The following is a 26,875-nucleotide window of genomic DNA, read 5'->3' as shown; positions in this document are numbered from 1 at the left end:
AAAATTAAGCTAACATAAACCACATATTGTGATAGTTTGATGAACTAATCTAGCTCGGTGTTTTGCAATATTTTTTAACCCATGCTTTCTTTCATAAACCTTCCATTAGTGTTTTTTGAAACGTCAAAAAAAAATTACTGAATACAAACCAAGTTATAGTATCTCAGAGGAGAGAGAGATATCATCTCATCAAGCTTTCTGGTGAAGACCGGAATACCTGTTAGACAAATTCTGAAAAACTGTAACACTCATCTCATCAATTGAGAATAATTATTTTTACTAATTTAGTGTAAATCCCAGATGCTGTTGTTTATTATCAGATGCTTTTTATATAATATATGTTTAATTGGTTCTTTTATTTATTTATTTATTTATTTATTTATTTATTTATTTATTTTTGAGATGGAGTTGTGCCCTTGTTGCCTAGGCTGGAATGCAGCAGTGCGATCTCAGCTCACTGCAACCTCCACTTCCCGAGTTCAAGCAGTTCTCCTGCCTCAGCATCCTGAGTAGCTGGGATTACAGGGTACGCCACCATGCCCAGCCAGTTTTTTATATTTTTAGTAAAGGTGGGGTTTCATCATGTTGGCCAGGCTGGTCTCAAACTCCTGATCTCAGGTGATTCACCCACCTCAGCCTCCCAAAGTGCAGGGATTATAGGTGTGAGCCAACGTGCCCGGCTGTTTAAGTGTATTTTTATAGTGTAGTTATTTGTTAATAATAGTTTCCAAATGGACTGTCAATATTTTAAAAGTAAAGCTCTTTTTAACAGTGTAATCTTAAAAGAAAAAAAGATTATTAAGGATTTTTTTTTTCTTCAATTTATTGGGCAGGGGGAAGGTATGTGATTATGTTTCTAAGTCATTTTGGCTTAATCACTCCAAGACCACAACCTCTTGCTGATGTTTTTTTATCATGTTTGGCAAGTCCCAAAGCAGTGTTTTTGGGATGTTTAATTTTTTTTGTTTTTGGTATTTAGGCATGTATGATATGACTAGGAAGAAAATAGAATAATGATTTTCAGAGCTTATTTGCTGTGGGAACCATCTTTTAAAATTCATCAGTAGTAAACAACTGTTATTGGCAGTCTTTGAGTTGGTAACAATCGCAATGTATGTTAGTGTTCACACAAGTATTTCTTTTTCTGTTTCTTTTCTTTTTTTGAGAAAGAGTGCCTCTGTCACCCAGACTGGAATGCAATGGCACTATCATGGTTTACTGCAGCCTAGACCTACTAGGCCTCAGAGATGATCCTACTTCAGCCTCCTAAGTAGCTGGGACAGCCAAGCTACTCTTTAAATTTTTTTTGTAGAGACAGAGGTCTCACAGTGTTGCCCAGGCTGGTCTCAAAACCCTGGGCTCAAGCAATCCTCCCACCTCGGCCCCCCAAAGGGCTGGGATTATAGGCATAAGCCACCACACCCTACTCACATAAATATTTCGAAGGAATTTGGAGAATCAAATAAATGAAGTTTACTATGAGCTTTCCCTTTTTTGTAGGTTACCCATTTATTCTTTTAAATTAGTGATAGAATACATATGAAAAAATTATAGAAGAGCTGTAGAGTAACATTAGTAGAACAGAGATCTAGGGAAATACTTGAGATTTTTATCTAAAATTTCATTTGAACGGGGTTATGTTGCTAAGGAGTTTTAAACCCCTGCCATACACTATTAGAGCTGTAAGAAAACTAAAAAGTCAGGAGCAGTGGATCAAGAAACAATATCACGGTTAGAACTCAGAAGAAACTTAGGAGCAGTTTGGCAAAGGGGACAATTGAAAGGATCATTTTTCCAGGACAGGAAAATAATAATAGCTTACACAACTCTTTTTGATTTTATTAGATATTTTCCTTCCAATAGTGTGGAGTGTAGTGTAGAGATAAATAGCACAGTATCTCAATTTCTTATTTGTAGTGTAAACCTACCCTATTATCCTGGCTTCTGTTGTAATTTGTTTTTTTTGTTTTGTTTTGTTTTTTTGAGACGGAGTCTCGCTCTGTGCCCAGGCTGGAGTGCAGTGGCCGGATCTCAGCTCACTGCAAGCTCCGCCTCCCGGGTTCATGCCATTCTCCTGCCTCAGCCTCCCGAGTAGCTGGGACTACAGGCGCCCGCTACCACGCCCGGCTAGCTTTTTGTATTTTTAGTAGAGACGGGGTTTCACCATGTTAGCTAGGATGGTCTCGACCTCCTGACCTCGTGATCCGCCCGTTTCGGCCTCCCAAAGTGCTGGGATTACAGGCTTGAGCCACCGCGCCCCTGGCCTGTTTGTTGTTGTTGTTTTTTTTTTTTTTTTTTTTTTTTTTTTTTTTTTAGAAGACACAGGCTTCGTCGCCCTGTCTCTTAAAAAGTCTTGCTCTGCCGCCCAGGCTGGAGTGCAGTGGCATAATCATGGCTCACCATGGCCTCGAACTCCTGGGCTCAAGCGATCCTCCTGTCTCAGCCTCCCGAGGAGCTGGGACTACAGGCACATGTCAACACATCTGGCTGTTTTTTTGTGTAGACAGGGTCTCAGGATGTTGCCCATGCTGGTCTTGAGTTCCTAACCTGAAATGATCCTTCCATCGTGGCCTCCCAAAGTGCTGTAATCACAACCCTGAGCCAGGAGAAATGTTTTCTCCTTTTCTAAGGACATTAGTATGAACTGTCCCTTAAGACCTGTGCACTTCAATGAAACAAAATTAGTCTGTTTAGCATCACTTTTATGTAGATAGATATTTTTGCCTATAACTAGCGCCCAAAGAAACTCCCAGCCTATCTCCTTCATGTTGATCAACATTCCAAGAAACAATCAACTCCTATAAGATAAAAACTTAGATTTTCACACTTATTAAATGTCTTGAGTATGTTTATTTCTGAGTTAAAGTTTTCATTGTTAAAGAACCTGGAAGGCTTTTTATAAAATATGCACCTCATCATCCAAATAGAAACTTAAAAACTTGGAGGCTGGGCACAGTGGCTCACGCCTGTAATCCCAGCACTTTAGGAGACTGAGGTGGGCGGATCACCTGAGGTCAGGAGTTTGAGACCAGCCTGAACAACATGGAGAAACCCCGTCTCTACTAAAAATACAAAATTAGCCATGCCTGGTGGCGCATGCCTGTAATCCCAGTTCCCCAGCTACTCGGGAGGCTGAGGCAGGAGAATCGCTTGAACCTGGGAGGCAGAGGTTGCTGTGAGCCAATATTGTGCCATTGCTCTCCAGCCTGGGCAACAAGACCGAAACTCCGTCTTCTGTCTCAGAAAAAAAAAAAAAAGCTTGGGGCTTGGGGAATTTACCTTTGAATTGACACTGTAGGTAATATGTTTATATCAGAATATTATTCATCCTGTCAAAATAAGATAATTTCCGCTTACTGTTCTATAAGAATGAATTTAATGTCTTTAGGATGAAGTAGAGTATAGGTTTTTAAATTTCCCTCTGTCCCATTCTTCTTCATTAGAACCAATTAAATGAATTTTAAAAAGGAGAAAGGCAATACATGCATGGTAGAAGAGAATACATGCATGGTTCTCACAAGGCAGGCCTTCTGTCTCTGGTGAGAAACTTGAGTTTTCTTTTAGCGTATATACTCTTGGTTTAGGATCTGTGGGGTTTCATATTTCTTTCTCTCAGTAACACATGTAAATGAGAAAATCATTCAAATCCAGTTTAAAATATTTTTGAAAGATTTTTCCTCGTATTTTGCAAAAAATATTTAAAGCTAAAAATTCAAAGTTGCACCTATACTTTCATTTTTGTCATATAAAAATTGTGGCCATATGGTTTCAGTGTATGTTTTCATGTATCTGTGTGTAAAATAATTGGAGAACATGGAAAAATAATCTGTTAAAGTCTTGAAATTGTGATTTTTTATTTTCTTGAAATTTAAAAAAGTATTTTTACAGTAAATGAAAATGAAAACGGAAATTTTAAAGTAGATCATATAAGATGTATTGGTTTGAAAATTACTACTTTAAATGTAGAGTAATATCCCCAATTCAATTCATTGTATTTAAATTTATAGAGAATAACATGAACATTTAATCACAGTCTGAAATTTTGTGCCGGGTGCTTAATCTGTTCAAAGTATTAAATATTTGAATATTTGGGAGATTTAAAATAGTATATGTCCTTAAGGTATATAAAGATTTTCTGAGGAAATTATTACATTTGGTTATTTACAGTATATTAGAAATAGGAAACAAGCTCCACCTAGGAACTTACTCTAGTTTAGCCTTCTGTATTCCTCTCTCTCTCTCTCTCTCTCTCTCTCTCTCTCTCTCTGTTTCTCTCTCTCTCTCTCTCCCCCCCACCTCCCTTTCCCCCATCACCTTTCTCCTCCCCTTGTCTCTTACTACTTTTGGTATATTTTGCATATTTTCTGGTAGATTAATTCCAGATGACTTTGATCACAGTGTGATATTTTTTATATAGCTTCATTTACCTCTTACAGGTGGGAAGGAACCCTACCACACTAAAACTTTTTCCTTAGAATTCCTTCTTAAAAATTCTAAGTTTCCATCTTTATTACTACAAAAAGCAAAAGTTTGCCTTACGTGTGTGTGTGTGTGTGTGTCTGTATATATATATATATATTTTTTTTTTTTTTTTGAGACAGAGTCTTACTCTGTTGCCTAGGCTACAGTGCAGTGATGTGATCTTGGCTCACTGCAACCTGGCTCACTACAACTGCCACTTCCTGGTTTCAAGCACTTCTCCTGCCTCAGCCTCCCAAGTAGCTGGGATTACAGGTACCTGCCACTGCGCCCAGCTAATTTTTATGTTTTTAGTAGAGATAGGGATTCACCATATTGGCCAGGCTGGTCTCGAACCCCTGACCTTGTTCTTCTTTGTTTCATTCCTTTTTTTTTTTTTTTTTTTTTTTTTTTTTTGAGAGAGAGAGAGTCTCGCTCTGTGGCCCAGGCTGGAGTACAGTGGCATGATCTCAGTTCACTGCAACCTCTGCCTCCCAGGCTCCAGGGATTCTCCTGCCTCAGCCTACCTAGTAGCTGGGACTACAGGTGTGCACCACCACACCCAGCTAATGTTTGTATTTTTAGTAGACGTGGGGTTTCTCTATGTTGGCCAGGCTGATCTTGAACTCCTGACCTCAGGTGATCCACCCACCTCGGCCTCCCAAAGTGCTGGGATTACAGGCGTGAGCCACCACGCCCAACCTTATTTGTTTGTTTATTTACTTATGTATTTATTTATTTATTTTTGAGATGGAGTCTTGCTCTGTCTGGCCCAGGCTGGAGTGCAGTGGTGTAGTCTCGGCCCACAGAAGCCTCTGCCTCCCGGGTTCAAGCAATTCTCCTGTCTCAGCCTCCTGAGTAGATGGGACTACAGGCATGTGCCACCATACCCAGCTAATTTTGTATTTTTAGTAGAGAGGATTTCACCATGTTGGCCAGGCTGGTCTCAAACTCCTGACTTCAGCTGATCCACCCACCTCGGCCTCCCAAAGTGCTGGGATTATAGGCATGAGTCACTGCTCCCAGCTGTGCCTTATATTTTTAACTAGTAACCTGAATAAATTCAAGGTGATTTTGAAAGCAGAGCTCACAGGATTTCCTGATAGTTTGGATGTGGGTGTATGAGAAAGAGAGGGGTCAAGGATGACTCCTGGGTTATTTACATGAGCAACTGGAATAGATTAGAGTTGCCCTCAGTGGATACCAAGAAGGCTGTAAATGGAGCTGGTTGGAGGGGATGGAGGCAGATGAAAAGATTACTTTTGGACATGTTAAACTTGAAATGTCAAACAGGTATTTGGACTGGTGCTATAAACCTGTAAGTCATTGGCATGTGGATGATAGTCAACATATGCCTATGAAACTGGACAAAAGTTTCATGATAATTAGGTATCAATAAGCAGGAAGGTAGCAAAAAACTAACTCTACCTATCTCACAATTTTGCCTTGTCCCAGGATTGCCCATAGTCCAGTTCTTTTGACTCAAGCACCAAAACCAACTCTTAGAGGTTTTTTTTGTTTGTTTGTTTGGTTTGGTTCTTTTGAGGCAGTTTCCTGCTCTGTTGCCCTGGCTGAAGTGCAGTGGCATGACCATGGCTTACTGTAGCCTTGACCTCCCATGCTCAAGTGAAACTCCAAACTCAGCCTTCCAAGTAGCTTGGACTACAGGTGCACATCACTACACCTGGCTAATTTTTTACTTTTATTTTTGTAGACATGGAGTCTCACTGTGTTACCAGGGCTGGTGTTGAACTCCTGGGCTTAACCAGTCCTCCTGCCTTGGCCTCACAAAAATGCTAAGATTACAGTCATGAGATGCTGTACCCGGTCTCTCCTCAAGAGTTTTTTGGCTAAGCAATTAATATATCATATGTAAAGAGTAGGCATTCAATAATATTTCTTTTCCATTTATACATTTCATCATTTAAAGGGCAAGGCAGCCAGGAGTTGTGGCATGTGCCTTCAGTCTCAGCTATTTGGGAGGCTGATGAGAGAGGATCTCTTGAGGCCAGGAATTCAAGTCCAGCCTGGGCAACCCACCCCTGTCTCTAAAAAACAACAGCCAGGTGCAGTGGCTCAGGCCTGTAATCCCAGCTCTTTGGGAGACTGGGGCAGACGGATCACTTGAGTAGTTCGAGACCAGCCTGGCTAACATGACGAAACCCCATTTTTACTAAAAATACAAAAATTAACCAGGCGTGGTGGTGTGTGCCTGTAGTTCAAGCTTCTTGGGAGACTGAGGCAGAGAAACACTTGAACCTAGGAGGCGGAGGTTGCAGTGAGCTGAGATCACACCACTGCACTCCAGCGTGGGTGACAGAGTGAGACTTCATCTCTGAATGAATAAATGAATGAATGAATGAATGAGTGAATGTGAATAACAACAATGACAAACCCAGAAACATATGGGCAAGACAGCTTAAATGTAGGATGTTTGCATTTAGCCATTTCACTCTCTAGTAGTGAAGGTATGGTGAAATTGTGACTGAATTACATTCACCTGCTTTACTAGAAACTGACAAGTAATTGGATTAATGAAGCGTAAGGCAAAATGTAGAGTAATATTAGCTCAGTGTGATAGTTGAAGGGAAAAAATTCAAATGATAACAAAAAACCAACCTATATTCCCCCTGGGCACTACGAAACAACATCTGTACCAGTGGTTCCTATGCTTTGGGACACATTGAAATTACCTGGGCATCTCTTTAAAATACTCCTATCTGGCTACTACTCCCAGACCTTCTGATTTATTTGGTATGGGAGGACCGTTCGCGTCACAGCTATCCAGGTGGGCCTAATGTGCAGCAAAGTTTGAGAACTACCATGATGTATACTTTTTTTCCTAGTGGAACTACCACTAATAGGCACAGTATTCAGAGTCCCTTCCAAAATTCTTTTTATTCTTCGCCAGTGCCAAAAAAAGAAGCAACATTGTTAAGGGAAGATCCTCAAGGCAGAGTAAATTGGCGCCCTCTCTAAATCATGCAAATAAGTCACAATTGTAATTTATTTTAGATTCTTGACAACTGTTCACCTGGCCACTTATTTATAGTATACGTGATCCCCAAATCGGAGGCAACTGTAATGTCATGGAGTGCATCAGAATTGAAGTAAGAAGGCTTGCATTCAACTCCCAATTCTTCCACTTACTAACAGTTATGATGGCAATTCATTCAATCTTGCTGAAGTTCTCATTTTTTTCTCCCTAATATGAAAATAACCAGATCTGTTTTGCATGGTTGTAAATATCTTTAAAAGCTAAGGTATGTGAAGGTAAACTACAAAGTATGTAAAGATATTAAAGATTTATTATTTGAAAGGATTTTTCTTGACCTTAGAGGTGACTTAACTTTCTAGGTTTTTTTTTTTTTTTTCTGTATTTTTTCATTGCCTTAAGAAGGAGATCTGCATATAGTAGATAATAAATGCAGTTGAACTTAACATGTGTAGTAGAGGAAGTATTATTTTGTATTTCTATACCATGTTTTAATCTGGGTAGAAACATAAGTTCTGTACTCATGCCTGGGTTCCAACACATGTGTTGCCACTTGTTAGCAAATTTCTCAATAGACATGTTCTAAGACTCAGGTTTGTTATCTTTTTGTATGGAGAATAGTACCTATCTTTCAGGGCTGTTATGACCCTCGCATATAGTGCGCTAAGCATAGTAGCTAGAATGGAGCATGCAGAAAATGCTAATTCCTTTCTTCTCTCCAAGAATATCATAATCTTGTGATAATACAGATGACCCTTGAACACCACAGGAGCTAGGGACCCTGCCCACGCACAATCAAAAATTCACATATAATTTTCGACTCCTGAAGAACGTAACTACTAATTGTCTATTGTTAACTGGAAGCCTTACTAATAAGGTATGCAGTTGATTAATATGTATTTTGTATGTTATATTTGTTCTGTACTCTATTTTTACAATAAAGAAAGCCAGAGAAAGGAAAATGTTATCAAGAAAATCATAAATGAGACAATATATTTATTATTCATTAAGTGGAAGTAGATCATAAAGATCTTCATCCTCATTGTCTTCATGTTGAATAAACTAAGGAAGAGAAAGCAATGGAGTTGGTCTTTCTGTCTTAAGGGTGGCAGAGGCGGAAGAAATTCAAATATAAGTGGATGCTCTCAGTTCAAACCCGTGTTGTCTAAGAGTCAACTGTAATTTTTAAAGTCTGAGTAATAATTTTTAGTAGCTAAAAATTCTTAACTGTCATTTAAAAATTTTGTTTTGCTGATTTCTATACCATGTAACGTTTTAAAAACTTTTTTATTGATGCATAATGGATGTATGTGGTGCTCCTGTCCCCCTACCCCCCACATGTTTTTTGGAGTTTTTCTCTGTTTTTTTGTTTGTTTTTTGGAGACAGAGTCTCGCTCTGTCGCCCAGGCTGGAGTGCAGTAGTGCAGTAGTGCAGTCTTGGCTCACTGCAACCTCTGCCTCCTGGATTCAAGCAATTCTTCTGCCTCAGCCTCCCTAGTAGCTGGGAGTACAGGCGCACACCGTCACACCTGGCTAATTTTGTTTGTATTTTAGTAGAGACAGGGTTCCACCATGTTACCCAGGCTGGTCTCGAACTCCTGAGCTCAGTCAGTCTGCCCGCCTCGGCCTCCCAAAGTGGTCGGATTACAGGCATGAGCCACCACATCTGGCCACAGATGATTTTAAAAGCAGTGTTTATCTTTATACTTTTTCAGATAAGTTTATACCATGGATAGCATAAAGGAGAAGTGTGACAGTTACAAAGATGATCTTCTGCTTAGGATGGGACTTAATGATAATAAAGCAGGAATGGAAGGATTAGATAAAGAGAAAATTAACAAAATTATAATGGAAGCCACAAAGGTATGTTTCCTGTTTCTTTTGATATGTGTAATTTAATGACCTTTTAACTTTCTGTTTCAAAGAAAATCATTTGAATGTCATTTTTATTTAATATTTCAATATATATTATTTTTAAACTACAAAAGAGTATGGAATAATCTCCCTTCTATTCTGTTGCTCCTACCATCCAGGTTTCTATTTCACATGCATATAATAGGCATATAAAGCCAAAATAATGTACATGTTCCTCTTCACCTTTCTTTTGTTTAACCCCAATGGGAGAAATTGTTTTGGTATTTGGATTTTTTTTTTTCAGTTAATATAACTTGGAGCTCTTTCTGTATAGGTAATTAAAGATCTTCATTCTTTGTATGCCTGTGTGTGTGGATATAATGTAATTTATTGAACCAGCCAAAAAGTTTATAGATAAATATATGTTATTTGTAGTCTTTTATTTTTACAAACATTACTAGTAAAGTAGGGAATAACTTTGTATTTTATAACTTTCTATATGTGCAAGTATAACTGTAGAAGAGATTCCCACAAGTGGAATTGTTTCACCAACTACACATAGCACAAAAGAATATATGCATGTGTGATTTTTATGAATTGCCAAATTACCCTCCATGGTGTTTCTGTCAATTCACACTTCCACCACAAATATGTGTGTATTACCGTACTGAAACTGTGCTAACACAGTGTATTACTAAACTTTTGTATTTGTCAATCTGAGGTAATACAGTATAGCATTAATTTGTATTCCTTTTATGAAAAATTAGTTGCATATCTTTTCTTTTTTTTTGAGACAGGGTCTCACTCTGTCACCCAGGCTGGAGTCCAGTAGCACAAAAATAACTCATTATAGCCTCACCCTCCTGGACTTAAGTGGTCCTCTCACCTCAGCCTTTGAAAACCTAGGACAATAGGCACATGCCACTAAGTCTGGCTAACTTTTTATTTTTTGTTGAGATGAGGTCTCACTATGTTGCCCAGGCTAGTCTTGAACTCCTGGCCTCAAGCAATCCCTCTATTCCCAAAGTGCTGGGATTATAGGCATGAGCTACCATGCCTGGCGCTCTTTTGATATTTTAAAAATTACTTGTATTTCATTTTTTATGAACTCTGATTATGTATTCTATATACATATGCACATTCAATAATTAGTTATCTTTTGACTTTGCTTATGGTAGTTTCTCCTGTTCAGAAATTTTTTGTTTGCTCCATTTTATGTAGTTGAATGTCAACTACATATGGCTTTAAGGTCATAAAAGAATTCTTTAATTTTTTTACCACTTTTTTGTTTCATTTATATATCATATGAATATATATGTATTAATGTGTTATGTGTATTATCAATGTATATCAATATTAATGTACATTAATAATATATACATAATATATAATGTGTACTAGTATGTTGTATTATATATGTTATGTACATTAATAAACACAATACATGTATTAATATACATGTAGAAAGATGTAAACTTTAAGAGAATATCCTTATTCTTAGGAAACGCATGGTGATGTCCACAGCAACTTACTTTAACATGGTTTAGCCAAAAGGAGGGGAAAGGGGTGTGTGTGTATGTATATGTGCGTGTGTGTGTATACACTCATGCACACATACATACATGGAAGTTGGGGAAGAAATCAAATGTAGCAGGATATTAATTGATGAATCTAGGTCAGGGTATATAGGTGTTCATTGTACTATTTTTTCACCTTTTGCAGTTTTGAAAATTCCAAGATAAAAAGTTAAGGAATTACCATTAATTTTGTTAGCTATGAAAATGTTACTGTGATGAAGTGGGAAAATGGCCTTATTTTTAAATGCATACTGAAATCCTCTGTGGAATGGCTAAGTATCTTGATATTTATAATTTAAAATGTTTCACTTGTAATGAAGCATATACAGTAAAATGTTAACAGCTGTTAAATCTGAGTGATAGTTTTATACGTGTTTATTGTATTCATGTTTTTTCTGCGTTTGAGACTTTTTTGATATTTTCATCATAAAAATGTTCAAAAAGAAGAAAAAGAATAAAACCTATGAATCTAGTTTTTAGGTTAAGAAATAGAATATGTAGGTTACCCTAGATGTCCCTATCTGATCCTCCCTCTCTATTCTCTGCATCCCAGTACAATTTATTAAATAGTCCATCCTTTTCCTACTGACCTGCTGTGCTTTCTCTTCTGTTCCACTGGATCATTTGCCTATGTTTGCATGTATACAGCATGTTTTTTATTATCATGCTTTATAATAAGCCTTGATATCTGCTAGCACAATTTCTTTTTTTTACACTTTGTTCTTTTTCAAGAATATCTTGAGTATTCTTGAAGCTTTGCTTTCATATAAATTTTATGTGATATATATCAAAAATATATAGGTACATATATAATTGGCACATATCACATGATTGCTATATAAAAATACATAGAATAATATATATTCCTCTAGCATATGAGGTGAGTTTATCATAAATGGTTTCTTGATTAAATTGGAATTTTCTAATTGTTACTATTCCATAGCAATACAATTTACTTTTTTAAACCTCTTATCAGAAAATTTAAAATATATAGAAAATTACAGAGAATAGTAAAGTAAATCCCCATATAATCATCACCCAGCATCAACAATTACCAACATTTTTGCAAATATAGTTTTATCTATCTTACCCTTCCCCTGCTGATTTTTGGAGGGAGGAGTGGAGTATTTTAAAACAAATTCCAATAAATTTGATGCATTTCTAGAAGTTTACAATTTTCAAAATGGACTCAAGAAGATACAGAGAATCTAAATAGATCTATATAATAAGGAAATAAATTAGTAATTAAAAATCTCCCCATCAAAGAAAAAAGACCAGGCCATTTGGCTTCTCTGGTGAATTTTATCAAATATTTAAAGATGAAATGATACCAATATTCCATAAGCTTTTCTAGACAATAGAGAAGGATGGAACACTTCCCAACTCCTATGACGCCAGTATCACCCTGATACCAAAGCCAAACACAAGGTTATACATCATTATGAATGCGAAAGTCCTCAACAAAATATTAGAGGATTGATTTAAACAATATATCAAAAAGATTATGCACCATAACCAAATGGCATTTATCTTAGGAAAGCAAGGTTGGTTTAAGATCTAAAAATCGGCCAAGCTCATGCCTATGACCCCAGCGCTTTGGGAGGCTGAGGTGGGTGGATCACCTGAGGTCAGGAGTTCAAGACCAGCATGACCAATATGGTGAAACCACATCTCTACTAAAAATAAAAAAATAAGCCAGGCATGGTGGCATATGCCTGTAGTCCCAGCTACTCGGGAGGCTGAGACAGGAGAATTGCTTGAATCCGGGAGGTGGAGGTTGCAGTGAGCCAAGATCATGCCACTGTACTCCAGCCTGGGCAACAGAGCAAGACTCCTTCTCGGAAAAAGGAAAGAAAAAAAAAGAGACCTGAAAATCAATTAATGTAATACATCATATTAAAATAAAGGGCACAAAACCACACAATCATCTTAGTAGACTCAGAAAAAGCATATTTGATAAAATCCCACCACTATTCATGCTAAAAGCTCTTAACAAACTTGAAATAGAAGGGTACTTCCTCAATCTAGTAAAGGACATCTATTTAAAAAAAAACCTACAGTAAACATCATACTTTATGGTGGAAGATTGAACACTTTCTCCCTAAAATTAGGAACAAGGCAAGAATGTCCCCTCTCACCTTTTCAACTCAACATAGTCCTAACAGTTCTAACCAGTGCAGTGAGACAATAAAAATAAAGAAAAAGGCCAGGTGCAGTGACTCACACCTGTAATCCCAGCACTTTGGTAGTCCGAGATAGGAGGATCACTTGAGCCCAGGAGTTTGAGACCAGCCTGGGCAACATAGTGAGACCCTGTCTTTAAAAACAAAACAAGGGGGCGGAGCAAGATGGCCGAATAGGAACAGCTCCAGTCTCCAGCTCCCAGCGCGAGCGACACAGAAGACAGGTGATTTCGGCATTTTCAACCAAGGTACTGGGTTCATCTCACTAGGGATTGCCGGCCACCGGTGTAGGTCAGCTGCTGCAGCCCGACCAGCGAGAGCTGAAGCAGGGCGAGGCATCGCCTCACCTGGGAAACACAAGGGGGAAGGGAATCCCTTTTCCTAGCCAGGGGAGCTGAGACACACAACACCTGGAAAATCGGGTAACTCCCACCCCAATACTGTGCTTTACCAAGGGTCTTAGCAAACGGGCACACCAGGAGACTATATCCCACACTTGGCCGGGAGGGTCCCACGCCCAGGGAGCCTCCCTCATTGCTAGCACAGCAGTCTGCGATCTAACGGCAAGGCAGCAGTGAGGCTGGGGGAGGGGCGCCAGCCATTGCTGAGGCTTAAGTGGGTAAACAAAGCCGCTGGGACGTTCAAACTGGGTGGAGCTCACAGCAGCTCAAGGAGGCCTGTCAGTCTCTGTGGACTCCACCTCTGGGTACAGGGCACAGCTAAACAACAACAACAACAACAACAACAAAAGTAGCAGAAACCTCTGCAGACGCAAACGACTGTGTCTGACAGCTTTGAAGTGAGCAGTGGATCTCCCAACACGGAGGCTGAGATCTGAGAACGGACAGACTGCCTGCTCAAGTGGGCCCCTGACCCCTGAGTAGCCTAACTGGGAGACATCCACCACTAGGAGCAGACCGACACCCCACACCTCACACGGTGGAGTACACCCCTGAGAGGAAGCTTCCAAAGCAAGAATCAGACAGGTACACTCGCTGTTCAGCAATATTCTATCTTCTGCAGACTCTGCTGCTGATACCCGGGCAAACAGGGTCTGGAGTGGACCTCAAACAATCTCCAACAGACCTACAGCTGAGGGTCCTGACTGTTAGAAGGAAAACTAACAAACAGGAAGGACACCCACACCAAAACCCCATCAGTACGTCACCATCATCAAAGACCAGAGGCAGATAAAACCACAAAGATGGGGAAAAAGCAGGGCAGAAAAGCTGGAAATTCAAAAAATAAGAGCACATCTCCCCCTGGAAAGGAACGCAGCTCATCGCCAGCAATGGATCAAAGCTGGACGGAGAATGACTTTGACGAGATGAGAGAAGAAGGCTTCAGTCCATCAAACTTCTCAGAGCTAAAGGAGGAATTACGTACCCAGCACAAAGAAACTAAAAACCTTGAAAAAAGAGTGGAAGAATTGATAACTAGAATAATTAATGCAGAGAAGGCCATAAATGAACTGACAGAGATGAAAACCATGACACGAGAATTACGTGACAAATGCACAAGCTTCAGTAACCGACTCGATCAACTAGAAGAAAGAGTATCAGTGATTGAGGATCAAATGGATGAAATGAAGCGAGAAGAGAAATCTAAAGAAAAAAGAAGAAAAAGAAATGAACAAAGCCTGCAAGAAGTATGGGATTGTGTAAAAAGACCAAATCTACGTCTGATTGGGGTGCCTGAAAGTGAGGGGGAAAATGGAACCAAGTTGGAAAACACTCTTCAGGATATCATCCAGGAGAACTTCCCCAACCTAGTAGGGCAGGCCAACATTCAAATTCAGGAAATACAGAGAACGCCACAAAGATACTCCTTGAGAAGAGCAACTGCAAGACACATAGTTGTCAGATTCACCAAAGTTGAAATGAAGGAAAAACTGTTAAGGGCAGCCAGAGAGAAAGGTCGGGTTACCCACAAAGGGAAGCCCATCAGACTAACAGCAGATCTCTCGGCAGAAACTCTACAAGCCAGAAGAGAGTGGGGGCCAATATTCAACATTCTTCAAGAAAAGAATTTTCAACCCAGAATTTCATATCCAGCCAAACTAAGTTTCATAAGTGAAGGAGAAATAAAATCCTTTACAGATAAGCAAATGCTTAGAGATTTTGTCACCACCAGGCCTGCCTTACAAGAGACCCTGAAGGAAGCAATAAACATGGACAGGAACAACAGGTACCAGCCATTGCAAAAACATGCCAAAATGTAAAGACCATCGAGGCTAGGAAGAAACTGCATCAACTAACGAGCAAAATAACCAGTTAATATCATAATGGCAGGATCAAGTTCACACATAACAATATTAACTTTAAATGTAAATGGACTAAATGCTCCAATTAAAAGACACAGACTGGGAAACTGGATAAAGAGTCAAGACCCATCAGTTTGCTGTATTCAGGAGACCCATCTCACATGCAGAGACATACATAGGCTCAAAATAAAGGGATGGAAGAAGATCTACCAAGCAAATGGAGAACAAAAAAAAGCAGGGGTTGCAATCCTAGTCTCTGATAAAACAGACTTTAAACCATCAAAGATCAAAAGAGACAAAGAAGGCCATTACATAATGGTAAAGGGATCAATTCAACAGGAAGAGCTAACTATCCTAAATATATATGCGCCCAATACAGGAGCACCCAGATTCATAAAACAAGTCCTTAGAGACTTACAAAGAGACTTAGACTCCCATACAATAATAATGGGAGACTTCAACACCCCACTGTCAACATTAGACAGATCAACAAGACAGAAAATTAACAAGGATATCCAGGAACTGAACTCATCTCTGCACCAAGCGGACCTAATAGACATCTACAGAACTCTCCCCCCCAAATCAACAGAATATACATTCTTCTCAGCACCACTTCACACTCATTCCAAAATAGACCACATAATTGGAAGTAAAGCACTCCTCAGCAAATATACAAGAATGGAAATTATAACAAACTGTCTCTCAGACCACAGTGCAATCAAACTAGAACTCAGGATTTAGAAACTCAATCAAAACCGCTCAACTACATGGAAACTGAATAACCTGCTCCTGAATGACTACTGGGTACATAACGAAATGAAGGCAGAAATAAAGATATTCTTTGAAACCAATGAGAACAAAGATACAACATACCAGAATCTTTGGGACACATTTAAAGCAGTGTGTAGAGGGAAATTTATAGCACTAAATGCCCACAAGAGAAAGCTGGAAAGATCTAAAATTGACACTCTAACATCACAATTAAAAGAACTAGAGAAGCAAGAGCAAACACATTCGAAAGCTAGCAGAAGGCAAGAAATAACTAAGATCAGAGCAGAACTGAAGGAGATAGAGACACAAAAAACCCTTCAAAAATCAATGAGTCCAGGAGTTGGTTTTTTGAAAAGATCAACAAAATTGATAGACCGCTAGCAAGACTAATAAAGAAGAAAAGAGAGAAGAATCAAATAGATGCAATAAAAAATGATAAAGGGGATATCACCACTGACCCCAGAGAAATACAAACTACCATCAGAGAATACTATAAACACCTCTACACAAATAAACTAGAAAACCTAGAAGAAATGGATAATTTCCTGGACACTTATACTCTCCCAAGACTAAACCAGGAAGAAGCTGAATCCCTGAATAGACCAATAGCAGGCTCTGAAATTGAGGCAATAATTAATAGCATACCAACCAAAAAAAGTCCAGGACCAGATGGATTCACAGCTGAATTCTACCAGAGGTACAAGGAGGAGCTGGTACCATTCCTTCTGAAACTATTCCAATCAATAGAAAAAGAGAGAATCCTCCCTAACTCACTTTATGAGGCCAACATCATCCTGATACCAAAGCCTGGCAGAGACACAACAAAAAAAGAGAATTTTAGGCCAATATCCCTGATGAACATCGATGCAAAAATCCTCAATAAAATATTGGCAAACCGGATCCAACAGCACATCAAAAAGCTTATCCACCATGATCAAGTGGGCTTCATCCCTGGGATGCAAGGCTGGTTCAACATACGCAAATCAATAAATGTAATCCAGCATATAAACAGAACCAAAGACAAAAACCACATGATTATCTCAATAGATGCAGAAAAGGCCTTTGACAAAATTCAACAGCCCTTCATGCTAAAAACTATCAATAAATTCGGTATTGATGGAACGTATCTCAAAATAATAAGAGCTATTTATGACAAACCCACAGCCAATATCATACTGAATGGGCAAAAACTGGAAAAATTCCCTTTGAAAACTGGCACAAGACAGGGATGCCCTCTCTCACCACTCCTATTCAACATAGTGTTGGAAGTTCTGGCTAGGGCAATCAGGCAAGAGAAAGAAATAAAGGGTATTCAGTTAGAAAAAGAAGAAGTCAAATTGTCCCTGTTTGCAGATGACATGATTGTATATTTAGAAAACCCCATTGTCTCAGCCCAAAATCTCCTTAAGCTGATAAGAAACTTCAGCAAAGTCTCAGGATATAAAATTAATGTGCAAAAATCACAAGCATTCTTATACACCAGTAACAGACAGACAGAGAGCCAAATCATGAATGAACTTCCATTCACAATTGCTTCAAAGAGAATAAAATACCTAGGAATCCAACTTACAAGGGATGTAAAGGACCTCTTCAAGGAGAACTACAAACCACTGCTCAGTGAAATAAAAGAGGACACAAACAAATGGAAGAACATACCATGCTCATGGATAGGAAGAATCAATATCGTGAAAATGGCCATACTGCCCAAGGTAATTTATAGATTCAATGCCATCCCCATCAAGCTACCAATGAAATTCTTCACAGAATTGGAAAAAACTACTTTAAACTTCATATGGAATGAAAAAAGAGCCCACATTGCCAAAACAATCCTAAGTCAAAAGAACAAAGCTGGAGGCGTCACACTACCTGACTTCAAACTATACTACAAGGCTACAGTAACCAAAACAGCATGGTACTGGTACCAAAACAGAGATATCGACCAATGGAACAGAACAGAGTCCTCAGAAATAATACCACACATCTACAGCCATCTGATCTTTGACAAACCTGAGAAAAACAAGAAATGGGGAAAGGATTCCCTATTTAATAAATGGTGCTGGGAAAATTGGCTAGCCATAAGTAGAAAGCTGAAACTGGATCCTTTTCTTACTCCTTATACGAAAATTAATTCAAGATGGATTAGAGACTTAAATGTTAGACCTAATACCATAAAAACCCTAGAAGAAAACCTAGGTAATACCATTCAGGACATAGGCATGGGCAAGGACTTCATGTCTAAAACAGCAAAAGCAACGGCAACAAAAGCCAAAATTGACAAATGGGATCTAATTAAACTAAAGAGCTTCTGCACAGCAAAATAAACTACCATCAGAGTGAACAGGCAACCTACAGAATGGGAGAAAATTTTTGCAATCTACTCATCTGACAAAGGGCTAATATCCAGAACCTACAAAGAACTCAAGCAAATTTACAAGAAAAACAACAACCCCATCAAAAAGTGGGCAAAGGATATGAACAGACATTTCTCAAAAGAAAACATTCATACAGCCAACAGACAGATGAAAAAATGCTCATCATCACTGGCCATCAGAGAAATGCAAATCAAAACCACAATGTGATACCATCTCACACCAGTTAGAATGGCAATCATTAAAAAGTCAGGAAACAACAAGTGCTGGAGAGGATGTAGAGAAATAGGAACACTTTTACACTGATGTTGGGATTGCAAACTAGTTCAACCATTATGGAAAACAGTATGGCGATTCCTCAAGGATCTAGAACTAGAAGTACCATATGACCCAGCCATCCCATTACCGAGTATATACCCAAAGGATTATAAATCATGCTGCTATAAAGACACATGCACGCATATGTTTATTGCAGCACTATTCACAATAGCAAAGACTTGGAATCAACCCAAATGTCCATCAGTGACAGACTGGATTAAGAAAATGTGGCACATATACACCATGGAATACTATGCAGCCATAAAAAAGGATGAGTTTGTGTCCTTTGTAGGGACATGGATGCAGCTGGAAACCATCATTCTCAGCAAACTATCGCAAGATCAGAAAACCAAACACCACATGTTCTCACTCATAGGTGGGAACTGAACAATGAGATCACCTGGACTCAGGAAGGGGAACATCAGACACAGGGGCCTATCATGGGGAGGGGGGAGAGGGGAGGGAATTCATTGGGAGTTATACCTGATGTAAATGACAAGTTGATGGGTGCTGACGAGTTGATGGGTGCAGCACGCCAACATGGCACAAGTATACATATGTAACAAACCTGCACGTTATGCACATGTACCCTAGAACTTAAAGTATAATAATAATAATAATAATAAACCCCTTATACCATACACAAAATTAACTCAAAATAGACTTAAAAAGCCAAACCAATACAACTTTTAGGAGAAAATTTGAGAAAGCCTCTGAGACCTTCAGTTAGGCAGAAATTTAGATGTGATACTAAAAGCACAGTCAATAAAAGAAAGTTGATGAATTGGTCCTCATCAAAATTTAAAATGTTTACGCTTCAAAAGACAGCAATAAAAATAAAAAGGTCAGGTGTGGTGGCTCACGCCTGTAATCCTAACACTTTGGAAGGCTGAGGTGGGAGGATCAGGAGTTTGAGACCATCCTGGGCAACATAATGAGACCTCCCATCTCTTAAAAAAAAAAAGAAAGAAAGAAAGAAAAAGATCAGTGTGCCTTGGGTAAAATATTTGTAAAACACATATGTGATAAAAGACTTATATCCAGAATATACAGAAAATGTCTACAACTCAATAAGACAAGCAACCGAATCAAAAAATGGTCAAAAGATGTGAATAAACATTTAAGTAAAGAAGATATACAAATGGCTCTAGGCACATGAAAAGATGCTCAGTATCATTAGTCATCAGGCAAATACAAATTTAAAAACCACAAAGAGATGCCATTCATACTAGTATTGCTTAGAATAGCTATAATAAGTAAGACACAGTAACAAATGTTGGCAAGGATGTGGAGAAATTGGAACCTTCCTGCATTGCTGATGGGATTATAAAATGGTTCAACCACTTTGGAAAACGGACTGGCATTTCCTCAAAAGGTTGAGTATAGAGGTACCATATGACACAGAAACCCCACTCCTAGGTACATACCTGAGAGAAATGACAACGGATGTCCACATGAAAACTTGTCCACAAATGTTTACGATAGCATTTTTCACTGTAGCCAAAAAGTGAAAATAAGCTAAATGTCTATCAACCAGATAAATGGATGGACACTATGTTCAGTGATGAAATGATGGGCAGTTTTTAAAATTATTTTCTACATTTTCTTTAATGACTTAACATTAAATATTTGAAAATACTTTGTAAGGAGTATTTTTTAATGCAAGAGATAACTGATGACCCAACCCATTAAGGCCTTTTATATGCCCTGTGGATCCTACCTAGGACATACTGTTCTTTTCTGAATGCAAATCTGAATTCATCTCAGAGAGCTTGTACTATGCTAAGTACTGCCTCACAACAATCCTGTAATTTAATTAACTACTTATAAATTCATCTTACAAATAAACTGAGATGTAGAAAGATTAAATAATTTTAGGGTCACCAATCTAGTAAGTAGTAGAGCTAAGTTTTAAATTTAATCTTCTGTTTCCCGAGTATGTGCTCTTAGCCGCCAGGTTATACTACAGTGATGCTTTCTTTCAGATATTTTTCTTATGCTTTGTTTTGTTTTCCTCCATAGGGCTCCAGATTTTATGGAAATGAACTCAAGAAAGAAAAGCAGGTCAACCAACGAATTGAAAATATGATGCAACAAAAAGCTCAAATCACCAGCCAACAGCTAAGAAAAGCACAATTACAGGTATTAGTTAAATTGTTAAATAAAGTGGAAGCTGGTAGAATAGTAATTGACAGTTAAAATGTATTATCAAGTCATAACTGAAAACAAGATGAAATGTAAATGTTCAGTATATTGTAAAGCATACATATTCAGCAAATGAACATACTTTTCTGAGTGTTGCTCTGCTCATTTACATAAAGACTCCACACCTAGACATTGTCACCTCTATTATACAGATGAGTAAATGAAGTCTTAATTAGGTTGAGTAACTTGCCCAGCTTGATAGGACAAGTAGTTGGCAAAACGAGGATTTAATCCAAAGCCTATGTTCTTTTTATTGTATACATACTTCACAGCTAGAAAAAGGCCACAGGATAAATGTGGCATGTTTCTGCAATACTGATGTTGCAAAATATATTTGAGGAATATGTTAACTAATTAAATTGGAAAGTAACTTAAAACATAACCATGTTATAGTAAAATAAAAAGTCACACTATAGATTAGAATGCCAAATGTACATGAACTTTTAAGATAAAACACAAGACTTCTAAAATCTTGGAAGGTTTTTGCCTTCTCCAGGATCTCGGGAAGTAAATACTCAGTTTCCTCTTCTATTAAAAGTTATTTCAGGAGAAAAGTTTGGGAATATCCAAGTTGCAGGGCACTGTGTGGTAGACTGACAACTCAAAGCAGTCAAATTTCTGATAGTAAAACAAGTCATGGCAAAAGGTGTTTACCCTTTATCAAAATCTGATCCAATGTTAACAAAGCTCTAGTCTATAAGGTAACAGTAAAATTAGATTAATCTAATATGTTACAAAATCCTTCTCTTGTGACAGAGTTCAAAGATCATAAATTTTATGCTTTCTTTACCCAACTATATAATGTGTCATTTTTTGATACATATGCCTTCTCAGAGCACAAGATAATTTTTACATGGTCTTCTATTATGATGAAAGATGATCTATTTGTCATATCATCATTTTTAATGCTTCACAGCATTCCACTGTATGGAGGTACCATAATTTATTTACCATATCCCACCTTGATTTCAGGTTTTTGTTTCATACACAACCCTGTGATTATCCTTCTTACCTTTGTACTCTAGTGCTGTTATTTTGATCAAAGATGGTATCATTTTACATTTTCAGCATGAGAGTATTGATTTTCTCACATAATTGTAAGCCATTAATATTTCCTTATTGTGAGAATTTCCTCTTTTATTCTATTTGTGAGGATATATGCTAAGTTGCTAGCACAAGAAACCAAAAATGTAATATTTTAAATAAGAGCTGCTTTCTTTCTCACATAAGTGAGTAGTTCTAGCTGGTGAGTGACTCTGATTATCATTTAGAGACCCAGGTTCTTTAAATCATGTTGTTCCATCATCCCCTGGTGTTATCCTTACCTGAATTAGCAAAACTGAATTATTTTCCATCCATATTCCATCTCCTGGTTAAGGAAGAAAGAAAGGGAAATAATTGAAGGCAAGTACAGTAATTTGCTATTAAACAAGTGCAAAAGAAGTTGCACACATTACTTCAGCTGACATTATTTGGCAAGAATTTAAGTTACATGGCCACACCTAACTGCAAGAGAAGCTATAACTTTAGCTGGGTGCCCATGTGCCCAGCTGAAAATTCATTACTATGGAAGGAAGGAAGAATGGATTTTGGGATTCAAGTAGCAGCCTGAAGCAATGTTTTTTGCCCACATTTTTAGGGGAGTTTATATGTATCTTGATTTATAGGGTCTTAATATATTAGAGATTTTTTCTTGCCATTTGTTTTGAATATTTTTCCAATATATTATCTTTTAATTTTGCAGTTTTTCCCATATAATTTTTAATATTTATGTAATCAAAGCCAGTGACTTTAAAAAAAATTGTATATATATATGTATATATCTTCCTTTCACTTCAAAATTTATTTTTTTTAACTTTTAAGTTTGGGGTACATGTGCAGGTTTGTTATATAAGTAAATTGGTGTCATGGGGGTTTGTTGTACAGATTATTTTGTCACCCAGGCATTAAGCCTAGTACTACCCATTAGTTATTCTTCCTGATCCTCTCCCTCCTCCCATGGTCCACCCTCCAGTAGGCCCCAGTGTATGTTGTTCCCCTCTATGTGTCCATGTGGTTTCATGATTTATCTCCCACTTACAAGTGAGAACATGCCGTATGTGGTTTCTGTTCCTTTGTTAGTTACTAGGGATAATGGCCTCCAGCTCCATCCATGTCCTTGCAAAAGACATGATCTCATTCTTTTTTATTGCTGCACGGTATTCCATGGTGTATATGTATAAAATTTTCTTTATCCAGTCTATCATTGATGAGCATTTAGATTGATTCCGTGTCTTTGCTGTTGTGAATTGTGCTGCAGTGAACAAACACAAGCATGTATAAAAAGACCATATTTTTCAAAGCGGTTTTAGGTTCACAGCAAAATTGAACAAAAGGTACAAAGATATTCCATATACTCCTTTCTCCCCACAGGCATAACCTCCCCCACTATCATCATCCCCCACCAGAGGGGTACATTTGTTACAGTTGATGAACCTACGTTGACACCACCTTATCACCCAAAGTTGATAGTTTACATTAGGGTTCAATATTGGTGGTGTACATTCTGTGGGTTTCGACAAATGTACAGTGAGGTGCATCCACCATTATAGTATTATAAAGAGTAGTTTCACTGCCCTAAAAAAATACTCGGTGCTCCATCTATTCATCCCTCCCTCCCCCAGTAACCCCTGGCAATCACTGACCTTTTTACTATCTCCATAGTTTTCCCTTTTCTAAATGTCATATATTAGAATCATACAGGATGTAGCCTTTTCAGACTGACTGTTTTTACTTATGCAGTGTAAATGCATACATTTACATTTCCTTCATGTCTTTTCATGGCTTAATAGTTCATTTATTTTATGTACTGAATGTTATTCAATTGTCTGGATGTACCACAGACAATTTTTTTTTTTTTTGAGATGGAGTCTCTCTCACTTTGTTGCCCAGGCTGGAGTGCAGTGGTGCAATTTTGGCTCACTGCAACCTCCTCCTCCCAGGTTCAAGCTTTTCTCCTCCCTTGGCCTCCCGAGTAGCTGGGATAACCAGTGCCCACCTCCATGCCTAGCTAATTTTTGCATTTTTTAGTAGAGACAGGGTTTCACCATGTTGGCCAATCTGGTCTCCAACTCCTGGCCTCATGTAATCCGCCCGCCTCAGCCTTCCAAAGTTCTGGGATTACAGGTATGAGCCATACCATAGACAATTGAATAATATTCAGCACATAAAATAAATGAGCTATCAAGCTATTTGTCCATTTACCTACTGAAGGTTACTTTGGTTGCTTCTAAGTTTTGGGAATTATGAATAAAGCTGCTGTAAATATCCATGGCCAGGCTTATGTATGGGCATAAGTTTTCAACTCCTTTGGGTAAATACTAAGGAGTGAATCGCTGGATAATATGGTAAAATAAAATTATGTTTAGCTTTATAGGAAGCTGCCAAACTGTCTTCGAAAGTGACCATACCATTTTGTCTTCCCACCAACAATGAATGAGAATTCCTGTTGCTGAATATCATTGCCATCATTTGGTGTTGTCACTATTGTGAATTTTGGCTATTCTAATATATGTATAGTGGTATCTCATTGTTGTTTTAATTTGCATTTCCCTGATGACATATGATGTGGAGCATCTTTTCATGTGCTTATTTGCCATCTGTTTATCTTCTTTGTTGAGGTGTCTGTTAAGGTCCTTGACCATTTATAATCAAGTTGTCTGCCTTCTTATTTTTGGTTCTTAAGAGTTCTTTGTGTATTTTGGACAGCAGACCTGTATCAGATATGTCTTTTGCAAATATTGTTTCCCAACCTGTGGCTTTTCTTTTTATTCTATTGACAGTATCTTTCACAGAGCGGAAATTTTTAATTTTAATGAAGTCTAGTTTATCAATTATTTCTTTCATGGATTGTGCCTTTGGTATTGTATCTAAATAGTCATCATTAAATCCAAGTCCATCTATATTTTCTCTTGTGTTATCTTCTAGGAATTTTATAGTTTTGCACTTTACAGTTAGGTCTGTGATTCATTTGAGTTCGTTTTTGTGGAGGATATAAGTTCATCTCTTTTTTTTTTTTTTTTTTTTTTTTTTTAACATGTGGATATCCAATTGTTCCAGCACAATTTGTTAAAAAAAAAAAAACTTTTCTTGCTAGGTGTGGCGGCTCATGCCTGTAATCCCAGCACTTTGGGAGGCCAAGGTGGGAAGATCACTTGAGCCCAGGGGTTCAAGACCAGTCTAGGCAACATAGCAAGACCCTGCTTCTACAAAAAATAGAAAAAAATAACTGGGAGTGGTGGCACAGGCCCATGGTCCTAGCTGTTCGGGAGGCCGAGGTGGGAAGATTTTTTGCGCCTGGGAGGTCGAGGTGGCAGTGAGCCATGATTGCACTCCTGCCTGGGCAACAGCATGAGTCTCCAGAAAAGAAAAAAGAAAAAAAAAAAAGAAACTCTTATCCGTGTTACTGAGTCATTGCTCCTTTTTCAAAGACCAATTGTCTGTATTTATGTGAGTCTATTTCTGGGCTCTGTATTCTGTTTCATTGATCTATTTGTCTGTTCTTTTGCCAATACCACACTATCTTAATTACTGTAACTTTATAGTAAGTCTTGAAGTCAAGTAGTTTCAGTCCTTCAGTTTTGTTCTTGTTCTTCAATATTGTGTTGGCTAATTGGATCTTTTGCCTCACCATATACATTTTAGAATCAGTTTGTTGACATCCACAAAATAAGTTGCTGGGATTTTGACTAGGATTGCATTGAGTGTATAGATGAAGTTGGGAAGAACTGACTGGCATTTGATCATAGAGTCTTCCCCTTCATGAACATGGAATATCTCTCCATTTAAGGATGCTCCTTGGCTTACAATGGAGTTACATTTGGATAAACCCATTATAAAGTTGAAAAATTGTAAGTCAAACCATCATAAGTCTAGATATTCCCTGACTTAATGGTGGGATTATGTCCAGATAAAAACCCTTCATAAAGCTGAAAAATCTTAAGTTGAACCATCATAGGCCAGAGACTGTATTTAGTTCTTCTTTGCTTTTTTTCAGACTTTGTAGTTTTCCTCATGTTGATCTTGTACCTATTTTGTTACATTTGTACCTAAGTATTTCATTTTTGGATGTTTTAATATAAATCGTAATGTGTTTTTTGTTTTGTTTTGTTTTTGAGACTGCCTCTGTCACCCAGGCTGCAGTGCAGTGGGATGACCTCAGCTCACTGCATCCTCCTCTTCCTGGGTTTAAGCGATTCTCTTGCCTCTACTTCCCAAGTAGCTGCGATTACAGGTGCCCACCACCATGCCTAGCTAGTTTTTGTATTTTTGGTTGAGACAGGGTTTCACCATGTTGGCCAGGCTGGTCTTGAACTCCTGAGTTCAAGTGATCCACCCGCCTCAGCCTCTGAAAGTGCTGGGATTACAGGTGTGAGCCACCATGTTTGGCCTCTAATGTGTTTTAAATTTTAAATTTTACTTGTTCATTGGTGGCATATAGGAAAGTGACTGACTTTTGTATATTAACCTTATATCTTGTAACTGATTATTATCACTTACTGGTTCCAGAAACGGTATTCTTATAATGGTTTTTTTGTTTTTTTGTTTTTAATTTTTGGTCTTGGTATTGTACTTGGAAGATTATTCCTCACAGCCATGCCTATGTCTTCTTTTAGTATTTTTTTATAGCTCTTGGCATACTCATATCTTTAGTCAATTTGGAATTTGTTTTGATGTAAGGTGTGAAGTATGTTTTTCTTAAATGGTGTTATATTTTCCCTACATAGTATTATTTTCCCTAAATGGTGATTCACTTGTCCCAACTCCATTTATTGAATCACGAATCCTTTCTTCACTGAGTTGAAATGAGGCACTTCCAAATAAAAAAATTCTCAATTTTCTTT

At 38.0% G+C, this 26,875-nt stretch overlaps 1 protein-coding gene and 1 non-coding gene across 5 annotated transcripts in view; one reads left to right on the top strand and one right to left on the bottom strand.

The window, feature by feature from the left end:
• Window positions 1–26,875, top strand: part of POLK (DNA polymerase kappa) — a 90,581-nt gene that overhangs the window by 20,558 nt on the left and 43,148 nt on the right. For 3 of the 4 annotated variants that reach the window (XM_050794460.1, XM_050794462.1, XM_050794461.1), the window contains exons 2-3: window positions 9,169–9,316; window positions 20,811–20,930. In XM_050794460.1, coding sequence (XP_050650417.1) covers window positions 9,182–9,316; window positions 20,811–20,930 — 255 coding nt within the window. In that variant the 5' untranslated portion in view covers window positions 9,169–9,181. Of the gene's footprint in view, window positions 1–7,795; window positions 8,331–9,168; window positions 9,317–20,810; window positions 20,931–26,875 lie in introns of those variants that run through there. The other variant, XM_050794463.1, reaches the window with a different exon arrangement.
• On the bottom strand, window positions 190–250 carry LOC126957758 (U7 small nuclear RNA). The gene has a single exon (XR_007726927.1). It is a non-coding gene; the product is annotated as a U7 small nuclear RNA (small nuclear RNA).

This window comes from Macaca thibetana, chromosome 6 (assembly GCF_024542745.1).
Source record: "Macaca thibetana thibetana isolate TM-01 chromosome 6, ASM2454274v1, whole genome shotgun sequence".
NCBI lineage: Eukaryota > Metazoa > Chordata > Mammalia > Primates > Cercopithecidae > Macaca > Macaca thibetana.
The sequence above is the reverse complement of the archived record's forward strand: the minus strand, read 5'-3'. Positions and strand labels throughout refer to the sequence as shown.